This window comes from Somniosus microcephalus, chromosome 4 (genome assembly GCF_052327205.1).
Source record: "Somniosus microcephalus isolate GS21.2 chromosome 4, FLI_Smic_1.0, whole genome shotgun sequence".
NCBI classification, from domain to species: Eukaryota; Metazoa; Chordata; class Chondrichthyes; order Squaliformes; family Somniosidae; genus Somniosus; species Somniosus microcephalus.
This window is the reverse complement of record NC_140990.1, coordinates 308967777-308989822: the sequence shown is the minus strand read 5'-3', so window position 1 is coordinate 308989822 and position 22046 is coordinate 308967777. Positions and strand designations below refer to the sequence as shown.

Sequence of the window (22046 nt, the reverse complement as noted above, 5' to 3'; positions counted from 1 at the left end):
CGTTTGGGTTAAAGAACGCCGTCCAGGCTTTCCAACGCCTGATGGACTCTGTGCTGCGGGACCTCAAGTTCATCTTCGTCTACCTGGACGATATTCTAATCGCCAGTTCCACCAAAGAAGAACATTTCTGTCACCTACGCACCCTTTTTCGACGCCTCAGTCAACACGGCCTGATTATCAACCCGGCCAAGTGTCAGATTGGCCTGCACCAAATTTATTTCCTGGGGCATCGCATCACCGCAGAGGAAGCGGTTCCTTTACAAGCGAAGGTAGAGGCGGTGATATCCTTTCCACGCCCGCAAAACATTAAGGGCTAGATTTTCAGTTTAGGCAGTTTTGGGGCGCTAGCTTTAGCGCCCGCCCGAAGTTAGCGCCCGCCCCAAAGTAGCGCCCCGTTGCCGGGAATTCAGTGGCTTCGCCCTAAGAGGTTGGTGGAGCGCTAAAAGAGGCGTTCCACTACTCTCTTTAGGCGCTAAGCCGGCGGTCCAGAGGGATAGCGCCCAGGCGGGGCGCAGCACGGGTGCGGTCATTTTTGCACTGACAGCAGACCCCGTGGTGCCGACCAGCTCTTAAAGGGGGAAGGGACGAATTGGTCTGCTGCCACGCCCTGCACACTGCAGCCTTGCAAAGAGGCCTCAACACTACTGCTCAGCCCCAGGGAGTCATGGCAATGCCAGAGAAGGCCCGTCAGCGTGCCCTGCGCTTCTCAGAGGGTGATCTGGACATCATGCTCACAGCTCTGGAGGTGAGGCGCAAGATCTTGTTTCCAGACAGTGGGAGGAATCCAACCCACCACGACTACACCAAAGCCTGGAAGCAGATCGCCCAGAGGGTGACGTTCACCGGCGAGGCCCCCAGGACCCACACACAATGCCGGAAGAAGTACAACGATCTGACCAGGATTGTGAGGGTGAGTAGCCTTTCCAGTCTCCTCCTCATTCTTGCATGTACACCTGACATGATGGGCAAAGGGACCTGAAAGTCCTTTTGGCCAGCCCTCAGCCAGCAGCATTGGGACAGTCATGAGCATCAAATGGCCATTCGGCACTCTACACTTTGGCCAAGCTATTCCACCATGGGAGGCAGTGCACACTACATCAGGGCTTCACTGCGCACTTACAGCCCGTCCTTTCTCTTGCAGGCTAAAGTAGCGTTTAATCGCCAGGCCCGTGCCAGGGGTGGCCGCGCCAAGCTGCAGAAGCTCACTCGGCTGGAGGAGCGCGTGTGTGTGCTCATGGGAGCACGTGTGATTGTCCCCACAGCGTGCGGTGTATCCGACCCTCCACTGCCCGGCAATGGTAAGGACCTCGCCTTTTGGCCCTCTCGCGTCGCACTGGCCCATCCGAGCTACCTCCTTTGCCACTGTCCCACCAATGCGCTGAATCCCACCAGTCCTAACTCCCTCGCTGACGCCGTCTCCTCACTCTGAAGCTACTCTTGTGCATTCCTGCTTTCAGCTGGTGACGACCAGGACCCTGAGGCTGCCAGTGACAGCACCTCCAACCAGGAGGAGGAGGAGGAGCAAGCCGGACCTTCGGGGGAACAGTCACGTCCCGCAGGAGAGGAGGAAATGCTCGACACCTCCTCACTGGACGAGTGCCTGGAGGAACTGTCGCAGGGCAATGCAGCTTCTGGGACCAGTGGCGTCCAGCCACCCAGCAGCCGTGCGCGTGGCCCGCGGCCTTCCCCCCAAAGGGGGGAAGGATCAGAGGGGAGTGCTGCTGCTCGGCACACTCGCCGTCACCAACGCGGCAAGGGTCCCCTAGTTCGGCCCCCTCCTCCCCAGCGGGAGAGTCGCGACTCCAGTCCGGACACCTTCACTTCGGAGGAGGTGCGGAAGCTCGATCAGATGGCCGACGACTCGGACCGGCGCCACACGGAGCTCATGAGCGTGGTGGGGCGCATGCCTGAGGCCATCGAGTCGCTGGCGACCAGTGTGCGCGAGTTCGGGGCAGCAACTGCCGCGACTGGCCGCATGCTAACTGATGCCGTCAAGACCCTGGCGGATGTGATGCGCGCGCACACCAGGACCACAGGGCCACTCACTGCTGCCACACGCGCTGTCTCAGGCAGGCATCGCCAGGGCAGGCGCCGCGCTGGACCATCCCAGCAAGCCGGCCGTCGGCTGATTGCTGCGGATCCTGCAGTGCGGGCCCGGCCGAGTGCCACCGCGCCACAGCACCAGCCAGCGCATCCCAGACGCCAGCTGGCCCACATTGCACCATCCGTCGCCGCCATTCCCCCTCTGGGGCGTCAAGGGCAAGCGGCTGCAGCTGATGGTGGCCAGGCTCAGGCGCGCCACTCAGGAGACGGCCCCTCGAGGCCCAAACGCCGTGTAGGCCGCCCCCCAGCGGCATCTGGCGGAAGGGCATCTGAGCCTCAGGCGCCTTCCCCCAGCCTCGCAGCAGCCACTGGGCAGAGCTTGCGAAGGAGCAGCAGGCAGGGCAGGGGAGGCAAAATGCTGGCCAAGGTCTCGCCCTCGCGGGCCACTCAGTAGAGGGTGTGGCCAGCTTTCCTTTAATATGGCGGTGGCCATCTTTATTTTGCCCATGGTTGTGCTTTTGGAGGGCTTTTTTTTTGCGTTAGGCCGACGTTGAGGCCCGGTTTCAATAAAGGTGGAGTGGCTCCTCCCCAGTTTGTGGGAGTGAGTCGTTTGTTGGGCTTTTTGTGGGGCCCGTTTATTGTTTTTGGGGATTCATGTGGGAAGGGCTTTCCATTTTTGTTTAATAAAAAATTATCTTTATTCATGCAGTCTCCATGGTTGTTCTTCTTAGTGTTTGTTGGCTTCGCCGGCTGAGGGCTTGCGGAGCGGCTGCATTCATCTTCCCTCATGGCCCCTGGCCATTCCCTGACAGGGGGCTTAGAAGTACCGTGTAATAAGGTGGCGTCGTGCGGCCCTTGGCCCTGGTCGCTCCCTCCTGGGAACGTACTCCTGCTCCTCCTCCTCCTCCTCCTCCTCCTCCTCATGCTCCTCCTGCTCCTCCTCCTGAGGTGCTGGTCCAACGTCAGGTGGCAGTGCCTGAGTCCTGCGGATAGCCAGGTTGTGTAGCATGCAGCAAACCACCACAAATTGGGAGACCCGGTCCGGCGAATACTGGAGAGCTCCTCCGGAGCGATCAAGGCAGCGGAACCGCTGCTTGAGGACCCCAATAGTTAGCTCGATGATGTTGCGGGTGGTTTGATGGCTCTCGTTGTAGGCCTCTTCAGCAGCGGTCCTGGGCGCGCGGAGCGGGGTCATGAGCCAGGTGCACAAAGGATAGCCTTTGTCCCCGAGTAGCCATCCTCTTGGGGGAGGCTGTGCCTGGAACATGTCATGCACAGTACTCTGCCGCAGGATAAAGGCATCGTGGCTGCTGCCTGGGAAGCTGGCATTGACTGCCATGATGCGCTGCTTGTGGTCACAGACCAGCTGCACATTCAGAGAATGGTAGCCCTTCCTGTTGCGATACTGCTCGCCATGCTCCAGAGGGGCCCGCAAAGCCACATGCGTACAGTCAATGGCGCCCTGCACCAAGGGGAATTCCCCGAGTCTGGAAAATCCCAATGCGCGCTGATGCTGGCTCTCCAGGGCCATGGGGAAGGAGATGAATTGGCTTCTCCTTCTGAACAGTGCTTCTGTCACCTGGCGGATGCAGCGATGCGCGCCGTACTGGGAGATGTTTGCTATGTCCCCAGCAGCGTATTGGAAGGAGCCGGTGGCATAGAAGTTCAATGCCACTGTCACCTTCACTTCCACCGACAGAGACGTCCTGCACCTGAGCTTTGGCCGCAGATCTCGGCGAAGCAGGTGGCAGACCTCTGCAATCACCTCCTTTCGGAATCGGAGCCTTTTAACACATCGCGCGGCACTCATGTTTAGGTAGGAGCGCTGCTGGCGGTATAGCCTGACTGGGTAAGGCCTACGTGGCCGACGCCTGTAGCCCCCTCTGCCTCTAGCCAGGGCTGCCCCTCTCACAATGCGTCTGCGAGCCCTACGGACATGGAGCTGCAGCTCCGCGTTGGCACCCCATGCAACCCCCATCAAATCCTGGCAAACACTCTAATTTCCAAATGGCCACTTGCAGCGCTGTTGCCTGAGTCCAAAAATACCTGGCTCTTGCTGCTTGAAACCAGTTAGCTATCCTCCTTGTTGTGTCTCCAGAAATGCGTTGCACAAGACTGTTTTCTGAAATAATGGATGGCCTTTATACTGGAGAGGACGTTCCCTTTAATTAGCGCCCCCCGGGGCCCGCGCTGGTTGTGTTGCGTTCCTTTTTCCAAACGCTCCGGCCGCCCGCCGCACAATGGGGCGGTCCGACTGAAGTTTGCAATCGGGGCGGCCAAAGGGCGTTGCACGAGGATGTGACGTCATTTTCTGCGCGCGCAGCCGGGCGGGCGCTAAACTTTGCGCCGGCGCTAACGGGCAACTTAATTTGGGGCGGGGCGCAAACTGCGCTGCGCCCGGGCGCTACACGCATAGCGCCCGGAAATCACTTCTCTTAAGGCGCTAACTGCTGGCGCAAGCAACTGAAAATCTAGCCCTAAGGCCCTGCAGGAATTCCTAGGCATGGTAAACTTTTACCACCGTTTCGTGCCTAAGGCAGCACTACTCATGCAGCCCCTGTACGAGGCCCTCAAGGGCAAGACTGGCAAGAACCCGGTAGACTGGACGGATGACATGGCCCGAGCGTTCGCCGACACCAAAAGCGCCTTAGCCAATGCAACCATGCTGGCGCACCCACTGCCAGGAGTCACCATCGCCCTCACCACCGACGCGTCAGACTACGCAATCGGCGCCGTGCAAGGGCAGTGGGTGAACGGGACGTGGCAGCCATTGGCATTCTTCAGCCGTCAGCTACGGCAGAATGAGAGAGTGTATAGCACGTTCGACGGGGAGTTGCTCGCCCTCTTTCTGGCCATCCGCCATTTTCGCTTCCTCCTGGAAGGACGTCTGTTCACTGCCTTCGTGGACCATAAGCCACTAACTTTTGCCATGGCCAAGACCACTGAACCGTGGTCATCCCGACAGCAACGTCAACTGACCTACATATCCGAATTCACCACGGATATACAGCACGTGGCCAGTAAGGACAACCTGGTGGCAGACTGCCTCTCCCGCGCAACCGTTAATACGGTTCATTTGGGCATCGATTACGCCCTCATGGCAGCGGATCAAGCCTCGGACCCAGAAGTCCTAGCCTGCAGAATGACTGTCACTGGCCTCCGGTTGGCCGACGTTAAGTTCCATTCGGCAGGTACCACGCTGTTGTGTGACGTCTCCGTACGGGATCCTCGCCCGGTTGTACCGGTCGTCTGGCGCCGTAAAGTGTTCGACGCCATACATGGTTTGTCACACCCAGGAATGAAGGCCTCTCAGAAGCTGATGTCAGCGAAATTCGTATGGCACGGCATGCACAAGGATGTCAGCGACTGGGCCAACACCTGCGTGGTCTGCCAAAAGGCCAAGGTACAGTGCCACGGCAAAGCTCCATTGGCCACCTTCACTGTTCCGGAGCGACGCTTTGACCATGTCAATGTGGACCTGGTAGGACCACTCCCACCCTCCCATGGTTTTTCACGCATCCTGACCATGGTTGACTGCACCACCAGATGGCCGGAGGCGGTTCCCCTGTCATTCACTACTTCGGCGGACGTGGCCAGGGCATTCATTTCCACCTGGGTCGCCCGTTTCGGAGTGCCCGCAGATATTTCTTCCGACAGAGGACCGCAGCTTTCCTCTGAACTCTGGAACACAGTGGCCCAAGGACTCGGTGTCAAATTACACCACACCACAGCCTACCACCCACAGGCGAATGGTCTCTGTGAGCATTTCCACCGCTCACTCAAAGCCGCCCTGAGGGCCAGCCTCCAGGACGCTGGATGGGCAGACAAGCTACCGTGGGTCCTGTTGGGCCTCCGCACGGCCCCCAAAGAAGACCTTCGCTCTTCATCAGCAGAGCTGGTGTACGGTCAGCCGCTGCGAGTTCCGGGGGATTTCCTGCCAGAATCGACGAAGCCATGGTCCACATCTGACCAGCTTACTAGTCACCAGGGGGCAGCCAGATGCTTCGCACTGGTGCCCACTTCGCACCACGGCTGCAGAGTTCGCACATTCCCCCGGAGCTTCACAAGGCTGAATACATCTTTATTCGTCACGATGCTCATAGGGATCCACTCAAGGCCCCATATACTGGTCCCTTCCGCATGTTGGAGGCAGGGGACAAAACCTTCAAGGTAGATGTCGGTGGTAAACCGGACCACATTTCGGTCGATTGGTTAAAGCCGGCACATCTGGACCTTGACCGCCCCGTCGAGACAGCACAACCGCCGAGACGAGGTCGGCCACCCATCACCGTTACGGCAGGCCAAGCGCAATCGCCCGCCAGACCGCCAGCCGCCCAACAGCCTCCGCCTCAGGAGTACAGGAGTCGTTCTGACAGGCTCGTCAGACCCCCTCATCGCTTGACTTTGTCCGTTAAAGCGAATTCTGGGGGGGCGCATGTGGCGGAGCCACTGAATGACTCTGGGCAACTGTATGTAATTCCCTTTAACGATGTTCTAACACCAGCCTAAGCCTATACCATTGTGTTAGACATTTCTGTGTGTTGTGTATAGTGTTTGTATGTAAGGGGCGTGGCCTCTTTAAGAGCGCGGGAAAACGCGGGCAAACGCGATGACGTCACGTCGCAAACCACGTGACTGCCCTGGCAGTCCTTGTGGAAGCTCCATCTTGTAAAGACCTGTTTTCGTGGTTCTCCTGTATCGATCTCAACAAACTGTTTGAACTCATTTAGTTTTACATTAAAGACCTGTTTGTTTGATCGCCTGAGTCGACTACAGTTATTAGTTAGGAATTCGTCAATTCCTACACATCAATGATTTTCCATAAGATTGTATCAAGTTTTCCTCTTCAATAAAATCTTGGTTTTGTTTGCATCCAACCACCTGTCTACTCGAGTCTTCTCTGTATCGCTGCCTGTATCTAAGTCCGGTGTCTAGAACCCAGGGGGCGAGCGATTCGAACCGCTCAAGGAAGGTAGTCAGAGGCAAAGCTGACTGACCCAAACACGCCTGTGCAAGAACCCCCTACAACAGGCCACACGATTCTCTACTGATTTCCGAAATGTATCCACATAAGCATCAGTTGGATCTATTTTGGTTGTTAGTTTCAGTCCTAATTCATAGACCACCTGCAATCAGCATCTCAATCATCCTGAGTAAAATGCTAACACTTAGGTTGTGAGTTCAGTCATCTTGTGTGTAGAGCCAGATGATGTAGGCGGGGTTTTAAATGAATTTTTTGCATCTGTGTTCACTATGGAGAGAGACGATGCAGACATAGAAATCGGGCAAGGGGACTGTGACATACTTGAACATATTAGCATCGAGAGGGAGGAGGTGCTAGCGGTTTTAGCAGGCCAAAAAGTGGATAAATCCCCAGGCCCGGACGAGATGTATCCCAGGCTGCTGTGGGAGGCAAAGGAGGAGATTGCAGGGGCTCTGACACAAATTTTCAGAACCTCTCTGGCCACAGGGGATGTACCAAAGGACTGGAGAACAGCTAATGTAGTACCACTATACAAGAAGGGTAGCAGGGATAAACCAGGGAATTACAGGCCAGTGAGCCTAACATCTGTGGTAGGGAAATTATTGGAAAAACTTCTGAGGGACAAAATTAGTCTCCACTTGGAGAGGCAAGGATTAATCGGGGATAGTCAGCATGGCTTTGTCAAGGGTAAATCATGTCTGACAAATCTGATTGAATTTTTCGAGGGGGTGACTAGGGGGGTGGATGAGGGAAATGCTGTGGATGTGGTTTACATGGACTTCAGTAAAGCTTTTGACAAAGTCCCGCATAGGAGACTGGTCAAGAAGGTAAGAGCCCATGGGATCCAGGGTGCCTTGGCGCGTTGGATCCTAAACTGGCTGAGTGGCAGGAGGCAGAGGGTGATGGTCGAAGGATGCTTTTGTGACTGGAAGCCTGTGTCCAGTGGGGTACCTCAGGGATCGGTGCTGGGTCCCTTGTTGTTTGTGATCTACATAAATGATTTGGATGAGAATGTAAAAGGTATGATCAGCAAGTTCGCAGATGACACGAAAATTGGTGGGGTGGTAAATTGCGAGGAGGAAAGCCTCAGGCTACAGGACGATATAAACGGGTTGGTCAGATGGGCGGAAAAGTGGCAAATGGAATTTAACCCTGAAAAGTGCGAGGTGATGCATTTTGGACGGACAAATAAGGCAAGGGAATACACAATGAGTGGTAGGACCCTAGGAAGTACAGAGGGTCAGAGGGACCTTGGTGTACATGTACATAGATCTCTGAAGGCAGCGGAACAGGTAGATAAGGTGGTTAAAAAGGCATATGGGATACTTGCCTTCATTAGCCGAGGCATAGAATATAAGAGCAGGGAGGTTATGATGGAGCTGTACAAAACGCTGGTGAGGCCACAGCTGGAGTACTGTGTGCAGTTCTGGTCGCCTCACTATAGGAAGGATGTGATTGCTTTGGAGAGGGTGCAGAGAAGATTCACCAGGATGTTACCTGGGATGGAGCGCCTCAGCTATGAAGAAAGACTAAACAGGCTGGGGTTGTTTTCCTTGGAGCAAAGAAGGCTGAGGGGGGACCTGATTGAGGTGTACAAAATGATGAGGGGCATAGATAGGGTAGATAAAGAGGAACTTTTCCCCTTAGTAGGGGGGTCAATAACAAGGGGGCATAGATTCAGGGTAAGGGGCAGGAGATTTAGAGGGGATTTGAGGAGGAACTTTTTCACCCAGAGGGTGGTTGGAATCTGGAACTCACTGCCTGAAAGGGTGGTAGAGGCAGGAACCCTCACAACATTCAAGAAGCATTTGGATGAGCACTTGAAATGCCATTGCATACAAGGCTATGGACCAAATGCTGGAAAATGGGATTAGACAGGACAGGGGTGGATGGGCGGCGCGGACACGATGGGCCGAAGGGCCTCTTTCTGTGCTGTAAAACTCTATGGGCTAGATTTTCAGTTGCTTGCGCCAGCAGTTAGCGCCTTAAGAGAAGTGATTTTCAGGCGCTATTCGTGTAGCGCCCGGGCGCAGCACAGTTTGCGCCCCGCCCCAAATTAAGTTGCCCGTTAGCGCCGGCGCAAAGTTTAGCGCCCGCCCGGATGCGCGCGCAGAAAATGACGTCACATCCTCGTGCAACGCCCTTTGGCCGCCCCGAATCCAAACTTCAGTCGGACCGCCCCATTCTGCGGCTGGCGTCCAGAGCGTTTGTAAAATGGAACGCAACACACCCTGGGGAGCGCAAATTAAAGGGCACTCCTCCTGCACTATAAACGGCAGTCTGCATGTGTTGTGTGGAAGGATCCAGTGTGTTGTTGTGAACGGTGTATTTATGTTTCCGGCCACCACCACCACCACCACCACCACCACCACCACCACCAACACCACCACCACCTCCTCCTCCTCCTCCTCCTCCTCCTCCTCCTCCTCCTCATCATCATCCTCCTCCTAAAAAAACACATGCACCCTTCCCCTTTAAGAGCTCACTGGCACCAGAGTGTCTGCCGTGCGCTGCGCCCGAGCTCGGGCGCTGCGCTCTGCACCGCCGGCTTAGCGCCTAAAGATAGTAGTGGAACGCCTCTTTTAGCGCTCCACCAACCTCTTAGGGCGAAGCCACTGAATTTCCGGCAACAGGGCGCTACTTTGGGGCGGGCGCTAACTTCGGGCGGGCGCTAAGGTTAGCGCCCCAAAACTGTCTATACTGAAAATCTAGCCCTATGACTCTATGACTATCTTAGAGAGTTATTTTTTTCTTTACCACATTATTTTAAAATATAAAGGTTATTGCAATGTTAATTTATCGATCCATGTATCAGTGTTTTTCTGCTGCTGGTTCACCCATTGGTGTTACCACAGTTTTGAATTTACACGATTCACCCAAAAAGCAAATAGCAGATCAATGAAACTGGAGCATTCCAGCTTTAGTTTGTCTTTCCCTTGACCCGCTCTGTCATACTCATTGTCTGAAATTTACTCTCTGGAAATTAAGTGTTCCACATTACATCCTGCTGAGGCATTCTGGGAGTCCAGAACAACTTGGCTCAATGAATAGGATAATTTGGCTGAACTCTGTCTGATCTCGCTCTTACAAAACCTGCAGACAATTTAGCCATCAAAAATGATCAGCAAATATAATTTTTTTATATATATATACATTCACAGGATGTGGGCATTGCTGGCAAGGCCAGCATTTATTGCCCATCCCTAACTGCCCTTGAGAAGGTGGTGGTGAGCCGCCTTCTTGAACTGCTGCAGTCCGTGTGGTGAAGGTACTCCCACAGAGCTGTTAGGTAGGGAGTGCAAGGATTTTGACCCAGCGACGATGAAGGAATGGCGATATTCTTCTAAGTCATAAGAACATAAGAACATAAGAAATAGGAGCAGGAGTAGGCCATTCGAGCCTGTTCTGCCATTCAATGAGATCATGGCTGATCTTCTACCTCAATTTCATTCACCGGCCCTATCGCCATTTCCCTTGATGCCTTTACTAGTCAGAAATCTATCGACTTCTGTTTTGAATATACCCAATGACTGAGCCTCCACAGCCCTCTGTGGTAGAGAATTCCAAAGATTCACCACCCTCCGTGTGAAGAAATTTCTTCTCATCTCAGTCCTGAATGGCCTACCCTTTATCCTGAGGCTGTGGCCCCTGGTTCTAGACTCCCCAGCCAAGGGAAACATTCTCCCAGCATTCACACTATCAAGCCCTGTAATAATTTTGTATGCTTCAATGAGATCCCCTCTCATTCTTCTGAATTCAAGAGAATACAGGCCTAGTTTACTCAATCTCTTCTCATACGATAGTCCCACCATCCCAGGAATCAATCTTGTGAACCTTCGTTGCACTCCCTCTATGGCAAGCATATCCTTCCTTAGGTAAGGAGACCAAAATTGTACACAGTACTCCAGGTGTGGTCTCACCAAGGCCCTATATAATTGGAGTAAGACTTCTTTACTCCTGTACTCAAATCCTCTTGTACCATTTGCCTTCCTAATGGCTTGCTGCACCTGCATATTCACTTTCAGTGACTCATGTACAAGGACACCCAGGTCCATTTGAGCATCTTCATTCCCCAATCTTTTACCATTTAGGAAATACTCTGCCTTTCTGTTTTTTCTACCAAAGTGGATAACTTCACAATTAACCACATTATATTCCATCTGCCATGTTCTTGCCCACTCACTGAGCCTGTCAAGATCCCCTTGAAGCCTCTTCACATCCTCTTCACAACTGACACTGCCACCTAGCTTTGTATCATCAGCAAATTTGGAAAGGTTACATTTAGTTCCCTCATCCAAATCATTGATATAGATTGTGAATAGCTGGGGCCCAAGCACCGATCCTTGCAGTACCCCACGAATCACAGCCTGCCATCCTGGAAAAGACCCGTTTATCCCTACTCTTTGTTTTCTGTCTGTTAACCAATTCTCAATCCATGCTAATATATTACCTCCAATTCCATGTGCCCTAATTTTGTTCACCAACCTCTTGTGTGGGACCTTATCGAAAGCCTTCTGAAAATCCAGATACACTACATCTACCGGTTCCCCTTTGTCTACTCCACTAGTCACATCCTCAAAGAACTCCAATAGGTTTGTCAAGCAGGTCTTCCCTTTCATAAATCCATGTTGACTCTGCCCAATCTTACTATTAGTTTCTAAGTGCCGAGTTATTGCATCCTTTATAATAGATTCCAGCATTTTCCCAACTACTGATGTGAGGCTAACAGGTCTGCAGTTCCCTGTTTTCTCTCTCCCTCCTTTCTTAAATTTGTTATATTTTGTTATATTGTTATAGTTACATTTGCTATCCTCCAATCTGCAGGAACCGTTCCAGAATCTATAGAATTTTGGAAGATGATAACCAATGCGTCCACTATCCCAATGGCCACCTCTTTCAAAACCCTAGGATATACGTCATCCGGTCCTTGGGATTTATCGACTTTTAGTCCCATTAATTTCGCTAGTACTGTTTTTTACTAATAATAATTTCTTTAAGTTCCTCATTCTCACCACACCCTTGGTTTTCTCGTATTTCTGGGAGGTTTTTTGTGTCTTCCTCCGTGAAGACAGAAACAAAGTATTTATTTAATTTCTCTGCCCTTTCCTCATCCCCCATTATAAATTCTCCCATCTCTGACTATAAAAGACCTACATTTACCTTCACCAGTCTTTTCCTTTTCACATAGAGAACAGCTAATGTAGTACCATTATTCAAGAAGGGTAGTAGGGATAAACCAGGGAATTACAGGCCAGTGAGCCTAACATCAGTGGTAGGGAAATTATTGGAAAAAATTCTGAGGGACAGAATTAGTCTCCACTTGGAGAGGCAAGGATTAATTAGGGATAGCCAGCATGGCTTTGTCAAGGGAAGATCGTGTCTGACCAATTTGATTGAATTTTTCGAGGGGGTGACTAGGTGTGTGGATGAAGGTAGTGCAGTGGATGTGGTTTAAATGGATTTCAGTAAGGCTTTTGATAAAGTCCCGCATAGGAGACTGGTCAGGAAGGTAAGAGCCCATGGGATCCAGGGTGCCTTGGCACATTGGATCCAAAACTGGCTTAGTGGCAGAAGGTAGAGGGTGATGGTGGAAGGTTGTTTTTGTGACTGGAAGCCTGTGTCCAGTGAGGTACCGCAGGGATCGGTGCTGGGTCCCTTGCTGTTTGTGGTCTACATTAATGATTTGGATGTGAATGTAAAGGGTATGATCAGTAAGTTCGCAGATGACACGAAAATTGGTGGGGTGGTAAATAGCGAGGAGGGAAGCCTCAGGCTACAGGATGATATAGATGGGTTGGTCAGATGGGCGGAACAGTGGCAAATGGAATTTAACCCTGAAAAGTGTGAGGTGATGCATTTTGGATGAACTAACAAGGCAAGGGAATACACAATGAATGGTAAGACCCTAGGAAAGACAGAGGATCAGAGGGACCTTGGTGTGCATGTACATAGATCCCTGAAGGCAGCAGAACAGGTTGATAAGGTGGTTAAAAAGGCATATGGGATACTTGCCTTCATTAGCCGAGGCATAGAATATAAGAGCAGGGAGGTTATGATGGGGCTGTACAAAACGCTGGTAAGGCCACAGCTGGAGTACTGTGTGCAGTTCTGGTCACCATGCTATAGGAAGGATGTGATTGCTTTGGAGAGGGTGCAGAGGAGATTTACCAGGATGTTACCTGGGCTGGAGCGCTTCAGCTATGAAGAAAGTTTGGACAGGCTGGGGTTGTTTTCTTTGGAGCAGAGAAGGCTGAGGGGGGACCTGATTGAGGTGTACAAAATTATGAGGGGCATAGATAAGGTAGATAGTAAGAAACTTTTCCCCTTAGTATCGGGGTCAATAACAAGGGGGCATAGATTCAAGGTAAGGGGCAGGAGGTTTAGAGGGGATTTGAGGGAAAACTTTTTCACCCAGAGGGTGGTTGGAATCTGGAACTCACTACCTGAAAGGATGGTAGAGGCAGGAACCCTCAACATTCAAGAAGCATTTGGATGAGCACTTGAAATGCCATAGCATACAAGGCTACGGACCAAATGCTGGAAAATGGGATTAGATTAGACAGGGCTTGATGGCCGGCGCGGACGCGATGGGCCGAAGGGCCTCTTATTGTGCTGTATAACTCTATGACTCTATGACATACCTATAGAAACTTTTACAATTCATTTTTATATTTTTCGCTAGTTTCTGCTCATATATTCCATTTTCCCTTTCTTTATCAATTTCTTGATGGTATGTGACTTGGAGGGATAACTTGGAGGTGATGGTGTTCCCATGTGCCTGCTGTCCTTGTCCTTCTAGGTGGTAGATGTCACAGTTTAGAGAATATATTATATAATTACCATTTAGTATAATTTACCCTCTTACTGGTCTCCAGTTTTGAGCAGAATGCCTCGGAAATACCAGTAACTTCTTCTTAAAGTACTACTCTGCATTTTCATTTGTTATGTGTGTGAACTCAATATTTTACCAACACATGGCATAGGATCAGTGGTTGGGTTTATTCAGTGTTTAGCTTCAGCTGGCCTGAAATTCAAGCATGCTTAAATGTCCAACATCAAGGTCCTTCGAGCACTATAATACATCTTACCATCAGACTATGGATGCATTGTTCTCCCTCCCAACTGCACTAACCAAAGATTGGAGGCATTTGGATCAGGCCCATATCCTGGCACCAGGACACCAGACCATATGGGGTTGATGGATTGTTATGAAACTATTATTCCTCCCCCTTAACCTCACCCCAATGTGACACAGGATTTACGCCCCCATAACGTAACCATTACGTTTATACTGGAAGGGCTTTATTCCTCTAGTTTTCCCCCCACCTGTCGTGAAGACACTTATTACTCCTTGAGTACAGTGAGCCTAGACAGTTTAGCACTTGCAGTTACACAATGAGTGCAGAAATCCCAGCATTTGCACAATTTTTCTGGGGTTTCCACAGATTTCCTGCCAAGGTTATGGCAGACAATCCAGTAAACCCACATGGAAACTCAAACCCTTTAGTTTCATCAAGCTATTCAACATCAAAAACCAATCCTCGCATTGCGTTATTTGCCATCCACACAAACGCACATTACAGATCACTGGAGAGCAATCAGGAGCTGAAACCCTTGCTGACTTTCTCCCTGCCTGATCTAGATGCACTGAGCAGTATTGTTGCATCCCCTAGGGCAGGTGACATTATAAATGAGGAATCAAAGATTAAGGCCGCAATTTCTCCTACCTCGGCATGTCCATGGCGGGCGACGTCGGTGGCGGGTCCTGACCCCACTGCTGGCTCCAGCCTGCTGTCCAAAATGATTTTCCCCTGATTGAGCTGTTAAGCCCACCCAGCGCATTTACCAGCCAATTGAAGGAAGTGGGTCTGACGACATCATTTGGTGATGTGCCACCAGCCGCTTTCCTTAAAGGGACCATGTGCAAATTGATTTTGACAGTTGTGCTGTCAGTGTTCTACAGCATTGAGGTGCTGCAAGCACTGACAAGCACTGCACAGAGGTGCACGGCTGCACCCAGGCTCTCCCATGACTCCCTCTATATGCTTATGGAGGGAGTCACAACATGCAGGGAGGTTCTCTTCCATTCCAATGTACAGAAGAGACTTCCACAGGAGACCAACACAGCCTGGTTGCACATTGCACAGGAGGACACAAGCAGAGAGGTCATCAGGATGACCAGGTTGTAGTGGCTCAATCCTTTCAATTATCTCAGTAGATCAAGAAACGGTAGTACAAAGCCACACTCAACCTCATCCTGCTGTGCCACTCATCACATCCCCATCACTCTGCCTTCCCTACCCTACTCCTGCACATCCTTACTCACACAAACTTACCTTGCACCTCCACCCATCCCTCTCTATCTGCATTAACACTTCCCCATCTCACTAGCCACCCCTCATACTCACCCTCATCCTAGTCCAATCAAACCAACTAACAACACACAAGGGTAGGCACTTGTGTGTTTTAGCCAATGTTCATGTGAAGTTTCTGTTAATGTGCTGTCAAACATTGAAATCTTTATTTTCCACACTTTGCATTCTTGGACAGATTTGTGTGAAGCTTTGGAAGCAGCTTAATGAGTTGCAGTGAATGGTGAGACATAATGGTACCCCCGCAATGGTCATTAGTGTGAAATGATTGGCTTCGGCATTGTAGGGATGCTTTATGTTGTTGGTGTGGGGTGGTGCCAACCTGGTGCATCATGTGGCAACCAGGGTGTACAGTGTCAAGTGAAGTAAATCTGGCCATGGTGAGGCCATCCCTGGCATCCTGGGCAGCAATGTGGTTGGGTGCTGATGCCCTCTGTCCTGTGCAGCTTCAGTTGATTGCAGAGAAGGTTGGTGTTGTTGTTGGTGCTGCTGGTGTTGGGGCTGATCGTGGTGCAATTCTGAGGACCAAGGTGAGATCGCTTCAAGGGCACCGATGTTGATGTACTAGATGGCAGGTGAACTTGAGATGATAGAAGCGATCTGTCAATGGTAAGAGAGGTTGTTCCAATGAGGTGTCACTGGATAGAGAGTTTACTCTAAACACTTTCAACCTGCATAAAGCTCAATTTGTCTTCCAAATGCAGTAAGCAACAGCTTCTGAGGTTGGAAAGTGAACATATGTGAGATGGGAGCTTTTATGGCACATTTGCAGCTGTCAAGTAATGAGATGATTCCATGGTCATGCAACTCCCGACCTGCTTACCTGATGTGATTCCCAAGCAGTGTGGACCCCGTGGGCGACTTCGTAAAATGTAAAGCTGAGCTCAAAATACTTCTTAATGGGCTGCTAACAGGGTCATAATGACCTGAATTACCTCCCCCGCCACTGCATGTCAGGTCTGTTCAGCGCTGACAGACCCAACATCTGGGAAAGGTGGGTTGACAGCAGGGTCCTGACCCGTTGTCAAAAAAAACATTTTCCCCCGACCCGCCACCAAACGCGCCCACTGACACCCCGAAAATTTCCCCCCTAAGATTCTGGAATGGACTAAATTTGAGTATTTACAAAAAGATCTGAAATGGCCCAATTTGGGTGTTCTGCAATTTCCAATTCAGAAGACTTTCAAACTTATATTCTATGAATGACAATACATAACAATAGTCCCTGCACCTCAAAGTAATTCATTCTCTGCAGTGTTATAAGATAATTTGATGCGATCGGGTGCTAAATTAATAAAAATATTTGATATTAATTCTATACCAGTTCAATTAGCACTTTAAATGATTATTTTAAATTATTCTAAATGAAAGCTGTAATGGTGCAGTATTAGAAACAATTCTGTAATTGGGCAGACTGAAACTATGGGGCACGGGGGAGAGGGGGGAATGGAATAATACTATTGTTTGTTTCACAAAGCATCCCATTGATAAACTGAATACAGGCCACACCTGTGGAGTGTGTATTTTACCAATCAGTATAGGCAAAGCATCCTCTCTCATTTCTGATAGCAAGACTCAAAATACCACACTGTTTTATCTTATATTTTTTTACTTAATGCAATGAGCCAACATACAGTAACTTTATATAGATACCCCTTATTATATCTTCGGTGTAGAGCTGCTTTACTGATTTAATGTGGCATACAAACTCAAACTTCTCCCCAAACGTTGACCCGTCAGGGGAGATCGAGGGTTTGAGCATTTTATAAATGAGACCTGTATGCAGTGCACCATCATAATGAGCCATCCTTCCCCTACTCTCTCCATTCATACTTTACGTTTCTGGCTGGGTTAAAGCAGTCTGAGATAATCCAAGCTCTGGGCTAATATCACACTCAGCACTCAGCCTGTTGGGTTGGAGGGACATCCTGCCAACTTCTGTCATGGCAGATCTGTCCACCAGCTGAGGTGTTTCATCAACATGACAGACTTGTCACAAAACTGTGAGTAATCCTCTTTTGATTTGTTTTAAGATAATAGATCGTAAGTGGCAAAGGTAACTTGAGCAGAAAATCATCAAATGATGTCTGCCATTCTCAAGTAATACAGCTTTATGGGTTATTGAAAAAATATTGATGACTTATCATTAAGAATGTCCTTATTTTGGTATCGGTTTAAATGTTTTTGGTACTAGCCTTTGTGAGCCGAATCTTGAGTGCCCATTAATATCTCAAACCGATAGGTTAACCTTGCAGATGTAGCATGCTCATAATAACAACCCGAACCTTAGCCTATCTTCTCTATCAAAGACCAATTGTGTATTTTTAGCAATTTCTGATGTTCGTATTTCAGATTTCTAGCTGTTCCAGTACAGCTACAACACTGGCATCTACCCAACAATGTCTGTTTGATTGGCACCCTATCCACCACCTTAAACATCCACTCCCTCCACCACCAGCGTACCGTGGCTGCAGTGTGTACCATCTACAAGATGCACTGCAGCAACTTGCCAAGGCTTCTTCAGCAGCACCTCCCAAACCTGCGACCTTTTCCACCTAGAAGGACAAGGGCAGCAGGTGCGTGGGAACACCATCACCTCTAAGTCCCCCTCCAAGTCACTCACCATCCTGACTTGGAAATATATCACCGTTTCTTCATCGTCGCTGGGTCAAAATCCTGGAAATCACTGCCTGACAGCACTTTGGGAGTACCTTCACCACGCGGACTGCAGCGGTTCAAGAAGACAGCTCACCACCACCTTCTCAAGGGCGACTAGGGATGGGCAGTAAATGCTGGCCTTGCTGGCGATGCCCATATCCCAAGAATGAGTCTAAAAAATAAAAAAAACAAGCAGTATTTAATTTTTATCAGAATTGTAAATTAGATCAGTCAGCTTTTAATCAATAACTAATGAATAATTTTAATACATTTGTGTGTTTGGATTCCAGTAATGTAAGTTTGCTGGAGCTCTAAGCATCTGACTCCCTGTCAACTGATGTTTGCAGGCACCCTGATGACCAAGTGGGTAAAGAGAGTTTCAAATCTAACTCCTTCTGAGCTGATGTAAAGCCACTGTTGGACTGAACAATAAAGCAACAGTCCGGAAGGTGCTGAGTGGTAGGAGACATAGATAAGAAAGGGTTACTAACTCCGCCACACAGACGGGCAGAAACACCCGCTGTACCAAAACTAGAGAGAGAGAGAAAGGGGGAAAACTTCAATATCGACCATTTTAGGGCACGAGCATCATCTTGGCGCTAACTTTAGCGCTTGGCAGGACGGCGAAATTGAGTTTTAGTGCCCCAAGAGGGAATTGGTGTGTTAAATCAAGGGCTCCACTTACTTCTTAGTGCGCTAACCTTGGAGAGCGGGGCGGAGATTTCAGCAGTGCTGCACACTGGGCCGTGCAGCACTGCCACATTCAAAGGCTCCTTCCCTCTCTTAAAGGGAAGGGCCATCGCTGCAGGTTCTGCAATTTAAAAGTACCTACCTGGGCCACCAAGGCAGCCGCGATCCCGCGCGATCAGCCGAGCTGATCGATCGTGGGCAGGAACTTGTGAAAAAATCTAGAGCAGGAAAGGTAAGATTTTTTTTCCACTTACCTCGGCCACCTCGCCTTTAATCCTTGCCCCCGAAGCGGCCGGCCGCCCGATGCACGCCTCCTGCAGCTGTCGATGTTTTCGGCCGGCGCTGCTGCAGGGGGTGGAAGTCAGTTTCGGGTCCAGGGCGATGTGCACAGTGATTACATCACGATCTCCGGGCGAAGGAGATCGGGGCGCATTGCTGTAGCGCCACCGCAAAACTCCCACCAAATATAGCGGGAGTCAATGTCAGTGCCGCGCCCGGTCGCAAAGCCATTTGCGCCCCGTTAGCGCCCCGCAAAGGCACCCAATTTCACCCCAAAGACTCCTTTCAGTAGAAGGAAGGACTTGGAGCCTCATTTAAGATTTTATCCTGGGACTGGAGAGATAGGGAAGTTGGGAATGTGAGAAACAGCATTATGAGATGAAGTCATCGTGCAGCGCCCATGCCAATCAATGGTATAACTTTACCCATTGGTCATACAGTATATATATTCATCACTTTTTATACCTTTATGAGCTACAAATCACTATATACAGTACATCATGTTATATAACATTAATATTTATATTTACATTTATGTTAAATATTATATGACATATTATAGAATGTGTCAGCTGTGGCTCAGTGGGTAGCACACTTGCCTCTGAGTCAGAAGGTTATGGGCTCAAGTCCGACTCCAGGGACTTGAGCACAAAAATCTAGGCTGAAACTCCAGTGCAGTGCTGAGGGAGTGCTGTGCTGTCGGAGGTGCCGTCTTTCAGATGAGACATTAAATTGAGGCCCTATCTGCTCTCTCAGGTGGATGTAAAAGATCCCATGGCACTATTTTGAAGAAGAGCAGGGGAGTTGTCCCCGGTGTCCTGGCCAATATTCATCCCTCAATCAACATAACAAAAAACAGATTATCTGGTCATTATCACATTGCTGTCTGTGGGAGCTTGCTGTGAGCAAATTGGCTGCCACATTTCCTACATTACAACAGTGACTTCACTTCAAATAGTACTTCATTGGCTGTAAGGAGCTTTGCGATGTCTGGTGGTCACGAAAGGCGCTATAAAAATGCAATCTTTATAAAGTGACGAATTGACTCGGAATGTTTGCGCTCAAAGCGCTGTATACTCGATAGGCCTTGTTTCCCAGAATCATGTTCTCTTGGTTTTGTAAGTATTTCACCCTATTTGAAGGATGAGACTTTGAATAAATGATATTTTGCTTGTGTGTACTATATATTGTTTTACCATCTTTGAATGAACTCAGCTAAAGCTATCCAGCTAACACTGGGTTTGGTTGTGCTGAGTTAGCTGATCTCAGCTATGGCAACAATTGTGGCGCTCCAATTGTCCTCAGTGCTCCTGGACTAGAAAGGGGAAAGGTCAGGCCGAGTTCCCGCTCCTGATCACCAGCCAGTGGACTCCTCTAGGCATGTGGAGATTGGGTGAGGACATGGTTCGGCTCAAAAACTATGATGTCCTCCATTTTCAATTAACCTCCCACAATCACTATCTAACCTCTCCTGTGGAGGGCGGTCGCCTGGGTGAGGTACTGGAGGGAGGCCAGCACGGGCGGAACTATGCCTCAGTGTCCTCAGGATGTGAGGAAATAAATGAACAGGAACCAACTCTTAGGTTTTCCTTAGACGGTGAGTTTCGACACTTGATCACATTGTGCGTGAAAAGTACAAGGAACTTGGTGGAAGAGGTAGGGATAGGTGTCTTCCATTATCAATCAATGTTATGCTTTCTAGCATGGTTGACTGAAGACAGGAGTTTCCAACCTTTGTGAAGATGTTTATGGTCCTAACCATGGCAACCACTTGACTGGGGAAGAAGAGAAAAGAAGTATAAGGAAAAATACTTCCAGTAATGTCATTATTTGAATTTGTTTCACACTTCTTTGTAAACCAAGATATATGAAAATGGAATTACTTTATTCAAGTTTAAAACATTGTCCGGGAAAGTCCTCGGAGCTGCTCCCACTCCACTGTCGTTACGGTGGCGGAGTGGAAGCAGTTCCTAGGAAATTCACGGCTATTATTTGCAATTGCATTCAACAGTTCAATCTCTGCGAACGAACTCCATCTTCCATCTGAGTCAAATCAATTGCCTAATTGACCCCTTTTCCCGAGCTCTGTACTTTTTATAACCTGTTAAACCTCCAAGCACTTCCAGTTCTGATGAAAGGTCATCGACCTGAAATGTTTCTCTCTCCACAGATGCTGCCTGACCTGCTGAGTGTTTCCAGCATTTTCTTTTTTTACTTCAGGTTTTCAGAATCTGTAGTACAGTATTGTGCTTTTGTCATACACTGATTGTTAAGGGAATGTTTAAGGACATGTCTCCAAATTACATACTCAAATTTATGACATTTACTAAAGCCAGGGAACATCATAAATGCTCACAGCATATCATTAATCTCTCACCTAATTTGTGGATTCCAGATGCACTTTATACGACTAAATTCCCACAGTACAATTTACATCTGTACAAACACAGATATTCACAATTCTCTCCATTGCGACTTTTATCCATTCACAAGCTGTAAGTGCCTTTGTGCGTAAATAATGGGCAATCTGCCCCGTCTGTTTTAGCCATATGCTCATGAAAGTACATGTGAAAAGGAGTTTGATGGTTCCTTATTGTCTCTGTCACTTGGCTCTGAGAAAACGAAAGCACAGGTGAGACTTGAGCTCATAACCATAAAGTGGTTAAATCAGCATCTGGACTGTCAAACAAGAAAAACAATAGTGTGGATCAGCTCAGACCCGGACTGGAGCCCAGAATGACAACGAGCCTAGGGAGTTGGGGTTTTGGAAATTCACCAATAAAATTGAAAAACGAGGCACAATAAAACATTTAAGAGCATGGAAAAAGGTGCTTTCCTTTTCAACACCTTTGATCCAGGGTCGCAAAAATGATTGCGTCCACACAATTCACTTTCATATAGACAAATACTATAATCCTGATCTTCTGCCTCCCAACAGCAAAATCAACACTCATGACTGAATTAATATTAGTGCACTGGGCAGAAAGTAATAAAAAAAACCAAGCTGTTGAAGTCCAGAA

General features: G+C 49.3%; 1 protein-coding gene across 1 annotated transcript; it reads left to right on the top strand.

Moving 5' to 3' along the window:
• The first annotated feature begins 438 nt into the window (after positions 1-438).
• Positions 439-21766, top strand: LOC147120584 (uncharacterized). Its single transcript, XM_085984235.1, has 4 exons — positions 439-910; positions 1142-1298; positions 1458-1936; positions 21572-21766. The coding sequence occupies exons 1-4, from the start codon at positions 665-667 to the stop codon at positions 21764-21766; spliced, it is 1077 nt and encodes a 358-aa protein (XP_085840361.1). The 5' UTR covers positions 439-664.
• The last annotated feature ends 280 nt before the right edge of the window (positions 21767-22046 follow it).